General features: G+C 32.2%; 1 protein-coding gene across 1 annotated transcript; it reads left to right on the top strand.

Moving 5' to 3' along the window:
• The first annotated feature begins 1,395 nt into the window (after positions 1-1,395).
• On the top strand, positions 1,396-9,672 carry LOC105115831 (uncharacterized). The gene is made up of 2 exons (XM_011012870.1): positions 1,396-1,766; positions 8,904-9,672. The coding sequence occupies exons 1-2, from the start codon at positions 1,481-1,483 to the stop codon at positions 9,272-9,274; spliced, it is 657 nt and encodes a 218-aa protein (XP_011011172.1). The 5' UTR covers positions 1,396-1,480; the 3' UTR covers positions 9,275-9,672.
• Positions 9,673-10,118: the final 446 nt, after the last annotated feature.

Raw genomic sequence — 10,118 nt, 5'->3', positions numbered from 1 at the left:
ATGTACTTTCTCCAGAGAGAAGTACAAGCAAGAAGCTCATCCGTGTTACAGGGCAAAAGAAACTTAACAACCAGACAATAATCGTATTACCCATTAGCCCAAACACTCCCTAAACATGCATTATCTATTTTCCAAGCTTAAACACACGATAATCTCAGCCTAATGCCCTAACACTATTTTGCACCCTCTCCGGTTATCACACGGATTTTTGTCACTTTTGCCTGTTTTGTACATAGTTATCATTTTGGTTGATCAGATTAAGAAGTCACTTGCTAAGTTACAAGGGTCAATTCATTTAAATTAATTAAAAAATAAAAAAAATATTTAAAATTTTAATATTTTATATAAAAAATTTAAAAAATAAGTTATATAAATATAAGTTATACATCTTACAAATAATAAAATTTTAAAAATTATTTTAAATTTTTTTTATTCTATATTAAAAAATATAACTTTTTTCTTGTGAATATAAAATATATATACTAAAAGATTTTACATATCATATCAAAAAAATAATTTTTTTAATATAAAATTCAAATCTTATATAAAAAATATTTTTTTATTATTTATATAGTGAAATTTTAAAAAAATTTATTAACTAATTAAAAAATATATAAAAAAAGATATTTGGTTATAAAAAAAAATACATTTAAAAAAAAAGTAGGTCTCAACCAGGTTTTATCCTGGTCAAAACTCAAACAAGTGGCTTAACTAGTTTTTACGGAATTTTTGATCATTTCAATTTATTGCCTTGGATTGGTTTAGGATTAGCCTGATAAGTCGATCCAGTAACTATACCGATCCAGTTTAATAATTATGGTTAATAATAATTATTTTTTTAATTATTTTTATTTAAAAAATTATAAAAATATTGTTTTAATTGTTTTAAAATAAAAAAATAAAATATTGTTAAATTGCGAGAACAGCGGTACTGTTAACTACATGATCTCTGTTGGCCTGGCAAAAGCAAAACCCATTTCCGAAATCACCCCCACTAATCCTTAAAACACACCATTGGGAAAAATTCATGAAAAGAATAAAAAGTGCTTCTTAGAAAAAGCTCACATCTTTTTCCTAATTAGAGCTTAATTGCACGGTATCTGTAGCCTTAAACCCGACTGGTCCCTAAAACCAAACCATTAACTCTTTTTTTATTTTTTCAGATATAAACACTGGGTTTTTTTCCTTGTCAAGATTGACACTACTAATTCACGAGAACTTAAAGAGATTATGTGAACTCTTCCAACCAATTTTCGCTCCTTATGGAAAAGAAATTTGGTGCTATTTTAAGTATATGATAATCCACTTGTTCTAGCTCAAATGTCAAGGGCAAATGGGTTTCCATTAAAGAATACATACATATATATATATATATATATATACACACACATTTTTTTTTTAAATTTCTGCTTTAATCTGTGATCTACTTAAATTTTTTTCATTTCCTTAAGATAGAACCTAGTTTTGCGTAGCAGCAAAGATGATTCAGTTGTTGTTCTTAGTTCTTTTTGCTGAGGGGTTTGTGGCATCTTTGCTGTTGGTAAAGATTGGACCATTGAGAGACTTGGTGATTAAGAGTTTGGATCAGGTGAAGATGGGAAAGGGTCCTGCTACAGTGAAAACTATTGCTGGAACCATGTCTGTGATTCTGTTTTCTAGCCTCATGAGCATTGTTAAGATCCAAAGTAAGGGTGCAAAGCTTGGAACCATGTCACCTATGGATCAGGTTCTATGGAGAACCCACTTGCTTGAGGCATCACTCATGGGTACGATCCTATTCTTTTCTTTGGGTCCTTTTGTTTGCTTGCTTCTGTGTTTTTTGCTTTCAGCTTCTTTTATTGTGCTTGATGATGCTGTTTTGGATGGAAACATGTGGTTTGCAATTATTAGTTCTGATAGTAGTGAAATAAAGAGGAAATTACACTCTTTATTGGGGGTAAGTGAACTTAATTTATATCAAGTCTGTGCCTTATCTGATTACTTAACTATATTCCAATGTTTCCATAAGCACATAAGAAAACGCTATAATCAGTAGAAATATGTAGACTATATAATGCCCCTGATTATATTATTGCTTATGAATCTAGAAGGTGAATCTAGAAGGTGAATACTCGTACCATTAGAGGTAACTAGTGAGAAGAGATGGCGAGTTTGAGTTAAGGATGCATGAATTGATAGCTTACAATATTGTGGAAAACCATGCATTTCGTAGAAGAGTACAATGAGAAAACATATATTTATGGTCAACCTCACATGGTTGAGGTATTGTTGAGTGTGTGAAATACTGTTCACAATGCATCAGCAAATTGAGCAGAGAATTTGATTCGGGATGGTACGACTATGGAAAAGTATCAGGTCACTCACCAAAATGTTAGTTTTCACTCCCTACTTTAAGGTACAAAACTGAAAAAATATAAATGCAAATTACTCACCACTCTAAAAATATAGATCAATTACCACTTTAGAGTTGTAGAGTTAAGGTAATAAGTCAACCACTCACAAAAGAGATACAAAACTTGATAGGTTTCCAAAAGGCTAAGTCAAAGACTTTAATTCAAAATTCGCCTAAAGATCCTTCATACATAGTCTGAATCATAATTATATACTTGGAACAACCATCTAAGTCTAAGAAATGCCAAAATAACATTATTAAGATTCAAATAAATGACTTTGATAGAATTAGACAAACATTAACTAGCACTTGTTTTTGACTTTCTAGAAACACAAACAAGCACATGGAAACTAAAACAACCATTATTTTTCTTATAGAAAACTCCAATACATGCATGGTTGGACAATCTAAAAGGATCATATTTTGAACTTGAAAACAATAAGCTTATTTTCCCATGCAATGAAGAGATGCAAATTTAGGTTCAAAGTTAGTCATGGGTTGACAGTAAAAATCTTAAAAAAATTCACTTATGTGCATCATCAACCCAAACTCAAGTAGCCCATCATCAATAAGACTATTAGATGACGCTCTCATGTCAAGTTCTTCTAGTTAAGATAAACTTGTCCTCGAGTTCAAATGGCTATTTCTCCAAGCTCAAGTAGCCCATCATCAATAAGACCGTTAGAACGAGGACACTTTCATGATCTGTTATACAAGCCTTGAATTGGAATCCTTTAACATCACATACATTAGTTTCCATGTTATGGATGTTCCTTGAATTACTGTGAAAGAACAACTCAACTCTCCTATCTTTATCAACTCTATTATGTTTTAAACTATTGACAATTGTTTCTAGAATGTTGCCAAAAATATTGATAAGTTCACTCCTGTTTTCTTTGTTAAAAAACATTAACTTTGACCCAATTAATTTCAAAATTCTCCTTAATCACATGTGAAGCACATCCTTTGTAAGTTTCTTTATCAAAAACCACTTCTAGAACCACCTCAACAACTTGCTGCCCATCTGATATAACATGAACTTCCTTTGCAAACTTAGGTTCATCACAGATTGAGATTTTTGCATCAAAATCTTCTCCTTCAGTACCATCTTCCTCATCCTCATTGAATTTCAGTGGTTGATTCTAATCCATAAATGATCTAGAATCATAAAAAATTTCAGCTTCAACATCATTTTCTTCTTGTTGAAATTTCTCTTGTATATCCCTATGCCCATCTGATCATTATTACTTGAAGAACCATTTTCAAGAATATTAAGTTTTACATCGGATTCTTAGGATGACATTCTATTACTTTTTCTTTGATGCCGAGAAGAAGAACTGTCTATCACTTGAATCATGGTGTGGTTTGTTATGGGAAATGATTGGCATCCTTGTCATTATGGGCTTGATTTTCAAGTTAGTCAAAACACTCGAGTTGCCTTCTCATTTCATCAATTTCAAGAGCTCGGATGTCACTCTTGAATTGTTGCACATGACATCCACGAGCAATGATGGTTGTAAATCCTAAACTATAATACCAACTTGATACTATGATGGTATGGATATATCAAAGCAGCTGCTCACTCACACAAATGTTAGTTTTCGCTCACTACTTTAAGATACAAAACTGAAGAGATATAGATTCGAATAACTCACCCTAAAGATACAGATCAAATCACCACTTTAGATTAAAGGAATAAGTCCACCACAAAGAAGACACAAAACTTGTTAGGTTCCAAAAGGCAAGTCAAAGATTTTCAATTCAATTTTTGTTAAAAGATCCCTCTAAATTTGTTTGAATCTTTAGTATATACTTAAAACAACCCTTCAAGTCTAGAGAAACAACAAAATAACATAATTGAGACCTAACTAAATGACTTCGATATAAACTAGACAAATATTAACACACAATTATGATTTTCTAAAAACATAAATAGATGTAGAAACTAAAACATTCATAATTGTTTTATAGAAAACTCCAATGCATGCGTTGTTGGACAATTTGAAAATTTCATAATTTTTTTATAGAAAACTCCAATGCATGCATGGTTGGACAATCTGAAAATATCACACTCTGAACTTGAAAACCATATAAAATAAACTTATTTTCTCATGCAATAAAAAGATTCAAATTCAGGCTCAAAGTTGGCCCATGGGCTAACATTAAACATCATAAAAAAACTTCATTAATTTACATTGCTAACCCCAACTTAAATAGTTGACCATTAGAGGACACTCCCATGTCAGAATTGTAAACAACATTTTATACCAATGATAACTTTATAGAGACAGTATATGCACCCACCTATTTTCTAAGGTTGAAATTTCCCAAATTACAAGTAAGTGTGAAGCCTGGATTTTGTTTCCATTACCACTAAACTTGCTCAATACATATGCTATTGCACTTTCTGATTTTTCTTGTTTGTGGGTGATATTAGTTGAAGTAATAGCATTGCCTTGGCCGCTTCTTTCTAGTTGGTGCAACTATGAATGCTTTTATTCTTCCATCAAATGAACTGGAAGGGAAATAGGTAAACTTTGTTTGGTTGATATTGAAAGCTTCCGGTGATGTTTGACCCTTTAGCCATTATAATTGATCCAAGCACCTTTTTTTCTTGTTTCCCTTTGTCATAAGGATTCTTATTCATTGTTGAATAAAATAAAGAAAAGGAAACCATCAGTGAAATTGCTTTGTTTGCTGAATAAGGTAGATATATATTTTCAAGGGATGGAAATAGCCATACAAGCATCGTTCCTTGTCTCCAAAAGTTTGCTTTTGGTTTGTGAAGTAACTGTTAGTAGTTATAGCTTTCCCCTCCAGTTTTGAATGGCGTTTATGTTGCTTACGGAAGGGCTGATCTTAGATTTGATTAAATGTCGTTCAGCATATGATCTACTCAAGAAGTGTGCTCTGCCTTAAAAACTCGAATATGCCTTCTAGTGCGTGAGTCTGAGTGGTTTTTAAGTGATTATACATGTTCCCTGTGCGCAGACAATTTATTTTAATTAGGATTGGTTTGGTGTTGACCTGTTGCTGCCCACAAGATACAATTGCAAAAGGACTTTGGGGAAGTTCCCCAAAAATTTAGATTTTGCATTGCTGTCCTGTGCATAGCATTGCCAAACAGAGATTTTGCAAGAAAAGAGCATCCATTCTACAGCAGCTAAAGAGGAACTGATATTGGTAATCCAGAAATGTTTAACCACACCCCCATAGCCCCACCTTCATTTTGTATTTTTGTTTCAAAATATGGGATAGTGGGAGTGTGGTTACACTTTTTTGGAGTGTTTTCTCACAGCTAAAGGTGTGGTTAACAATAGCTGAAGAAGTAACATCCTTTTGCCTTCAACAATTGAGTTTTGTTTTGGTTCCTGTGTGCAAGGCTTAGAGATTTTCTCCTTCCCATCCTTGTGGTCTCCTGATGCACAAGATGGAATTTGATGAAAAAGGGGTTTGAAGAAAAGATAAAAATCCCTAGAATTAACTTAGCAGATCTTCGAATCCACTAAGGGGTGTTTTTTGAATTAACAAGAACAAAGAAAAATAGGATATCGGTCTCTCAAAGTTATTTTATTTTGTTTCACGTTAGTTTATTTTTTAGTTAAAACTGAAATTCCTAGTTTAATTCATAAAATGGATTCCTTGATACAATGTACGATTGTGCTTATAGGCACACAAAAAAGCCTTATAAAAGTCCTAGAAATAAACATCTACTCCTAATTAACAGTAACGACATAACAAGAAATAAGCTATTTTCCTAAATGAAATAAATTATACTTAAATAATGATAAAATTACACAGTTATTGCAAATAAAAATACTAAAATTACACAATAATTTAAATTTCAAGTGACTTGGAATTATTTCCTCTGCGTGTATAACACCATGTACTTTCTAGAATGGATGAATTATGATTATTGCAAAAGAAAGCTAAACAGAGATTCTGTATTGATCCTTGCACCTAAATACTGTTGTTGTCTTACTTAACCTGGTGACTAACTTGCTTTATATTGCATTCGGAAGATTTAGGAAGTGGTTAATTGTGAACTTTTCTCGAGGTTTGGAGGTAAGAAATCTATATATGATTTAGACTCAACACCATGACCTGATATGCATTTCAGTGTTTTCCTTTTTGTCTTTAACATTATGTGCTAATCTACCATGGTTCTTCTTGCATTTCAAATGGAACATATGACATAGCGTTGTTAAATGAGCTTATATGACCTGAGGGAATGATGATGCCATTCTTAACTGTGAAACTAGATGGAGGATGTCATGATTGAGCAGACCTTTTGTAAAGATTCCAAATTTTTTTCCTACTTATAATCAACATGTCAAATGAGGATTTCTAAAAACAAGGGATTTTTTTTTTCTATTTTACTGAAATTCTGGCAGAGTTTTTTTCCTAATATATCATGAGCCCAAGTGTTGACATCAAAATAATTTACTCAATCCAATCTCAAGCATCTATTTAACTTATTTAAATTTTCATCTCATCAATAATCTCATTACATTCACGACATCATTTTAACCTAATTAATTTAGTATACTAATAAAATGGTAAGAAAATTTAAATAATAAGGAAGAACATAAAATATAACGTAGTCACGACTTTAAATTTCAATTTCTTTTCTAGCAAAATATTAAAGTCCATAAACTCTAGTTTACATACCAAAAAAAAAAGTACTTAAAGTATTATAATACATTATACATAACTACAAAATTACCTTTCCTAGTAACTAGAATAGTAACTAGAATAGGAAAACAATAACAAAAGTGCATTCTTAATGATCTTGTAAAGGACCCAAAATAAAAATTAATATTGCAATGCTTTAATCTTTACTATAACTTTATTCAATCTTGATTAATCTCCCTTTTTTTTTTAAGAACTCATTTTCATTTCTATTACAGTCCTTTTTATCCTAATAATTCAACAATGAATTAAATAAAGTCTTGTACTAACATAAGTCAACATGATGTATTTAACAATTTAATCAACAAATTTGATCCCTCTTATCATTATCTTGGCTAAACATTGTATCATGGAACCATAGGTTTTAAATTGAATAATAACAGTGCATTGTCAGTTAGAACAGTCAATAGGCATATTGGCAGAACCTATCCCTCTTATAATAATCTTCTACTCACTTCTTTCCCTCCTCTTCTTCTTCATTGTTGGCTTCCCTTAACCAAACAACCCTCGATAATCTTTAATTTCCTTGATCCCCTCTTTGATTCTTTTATTTATCTCTCTTTGGTGTTCTTTAGCAAGAATTTTTCATAATTTTGCTTCAATATCTCTCTTTTTCTCCCTCAAATGGCAGGCAAACTTGGCTTCCTAAGGAAGGCAAGTTTTTATTTGTATCTCCCTTGTACTCATAATGACAATTTTGTCCTTGTTCTTTAGTTCATTTTTTTTTTCATGGGTTATCCCTTCTTGGTTTATTATTTTAAGGCTTACCATACTATAAGATTTAAATTCATAAATCTTCATCTCTAGTCATTTAATATTTATATATTATTATTCATTTATTTTGATTGTCTTGTTTTTTTTTTTTTTTATGTTGTGTTAACTGGGGTTTTACACCATTTTTAACCTCAAATGATTTTGATCTGTCATTTACAAATAATTTTTTATTTGAATATGTTTATCTTATTGGGTGGCGCACTACAACTAATTGTGAATGAAATTGCTTTTAAAACCAGCAAGCCATATTATAATCAGCATAAATAGCTGAGATAGCCATCTCCTATTTTGTATTAGTAATATGTTATTCCTTGGTTTTACCCTTGCAAGATGGAAGCTGCCTTTTCTAAGAGAAGAGAAATATTAGAAAGTCAATCATGTGCAACTTCTCATGTGTCAAGAAGATCTATGATGTTGCTTACAAAGGTCAAGGAGCTCCGTGGAGTTCATGTTGATCACACACGCTACTTAGTTTCTTTTGGTCCTTTCGTAATGATTAAATTAAATGTATTAATTACCACGTGTAAAATCAATTGAATTGTCCGTCAATAAAATGTGGCCAATTGAGCTACTTGCCTCTCCAATCCTTTGAAGTGAACTTCGTTTTGGCTGATTTGCTGTGTGCTATAGATATAGCTGTTATCATTTCGTTGAAATATTTTTGGATGGATCACCAGGTGCTATTAGATATAGTTTTTATCATTTAGTTCAAATGAAAACAAAAGAAGAAGAAGAAGCAGAAGAGAGTAAGATCAAATCCAGATCTGTTCATGTGAATAAAATCAAACTTCAAATATTTGGTGAATAAAAATCAACATGATATTAGATAGGCATCTGTGTTTGACACATATACATGTCATCTGTGATAGTTTGGACTTCATAAAGTTCCTGAACCTCTGGCTAACAATATTATTACCAGTGTTTATATGAGGCTCTTCCATGATAGTTCTAGTGATAGTGCCTAAATTAATTTATCTCCCCTCTTCTTTGATTTTCTTTTAGTTCATTACCATGATATTTTAATCATTCGAACTTAATCTTGCAGGTTTCACCCTCTTTCTTGGGTTCTTAATTGATCGGATGCACCATTATCTTTCAAAGCTTATTGGGTTGAGAAGTAGCGTGGGATCTTCAAAAGAGGAAGTTGAAAGGCTTCAGAAAGAGAAGATGCAGCTTAAAGAGGAGGAAGGCAAAGTTTCCAAGGAAATGAAGCTTCTACAGGAACAATTTTCAACTCTGTCAGAGAATTTGAAGAAGCTGAAGCTGGAATCTGAGCAAAAGGACAAGCAGATTGAAACAGCAGAAGCCCATGTTGTTGCCCTTCACAAACGGTCTGCTGACCTCCTGCTGGAATATGACCGCTTGTTAGAAGACAACCAAAATCTTCAGGCTCAAGCTACAGGACATAGGATTTGAGGAAATTTTGAAAGATGCCAATCAAGTTTTGGGAATCCTTTTTTTTTCCTCACTGGAGTGGAGATATAGGAAACTTCTGCTTCATTGCATGGAAACGGCATTTGTCGCATCTTAATTGGGTAAAATAGGACCTGGCTTCTTTTCAGAGATGAGGGATGTGTTGATTTACCTGCGTCCAGTATTTTGCAGTTCTCTTGAGTCTAGAATTTTTGGCCTATCCATCTCGGCGCCCCTTTTCTGATTGAAGTTTTGCGTGCCTATCAAATTCTGATAGCAACAATTCTTTACATTTTGTTTTCTCCAATTGATATGGGAATGTGTTTTAGATAGCTGACAGCATTCTTGTTTTGAAACAAGGAAACGGTGGTTTGGAACTACTTCTTGTAACTTCTTATTTAGCCTTCCCCTTCCTCTCACCCTTTCCTTTACTTTTCTTTCTTTGTGGTTGCCTGTATTTGTGTCAGTCAGCCAAAGCCAAAAATTCCGAAAGATACGGTGTAGCTTAACCAGAAATTGGCAAACCCTGTAGGTATAAATAGATAAAGCAGATGACTGATCCTGCTCCTTCCCATACTGTGCTGAAGGACTTCAATCAACATTCAAATTTCAATCCGACAATTGAAGTTCAAGAGCTGCCATTTCTCATGCAGATTTATTTATTAGTTTGCTAATTCGAGGTTTGAAAAAAAAAAATTCTTATAATGAAGAACTAAAATTATCTACAATTAATCACTCTCATTCTATATTTATATATAGCTAGATGTGAATGAAAAATATAAAATTACTTAATTATTTGGAGAAAAATATAAAGTTAATTAATTATTTGAAGAGTTTACAAATTCAA

Source organism: Populus euphratica, unplaced genomic scaffold (assembly GCF_000495115.2).
Source record: "Populus euphratica unplaced genomic scaffold, PopEup_1.0 scaffold781.1, whole genome shotgun sequence".
NCBI classification, from domain to species: domain Eukaryota; kingdom Viridiplantae; phylum Streptophyta; class Magnoliopsida; order Malpighiales; family Salicaceae; genus Populus; species Populus euphratica.
The sequence above is the reverse complement of the archived record's forward strand: the minus strand, read 5'-3'. Positions and strand labels throughout refer to the sequence as shown.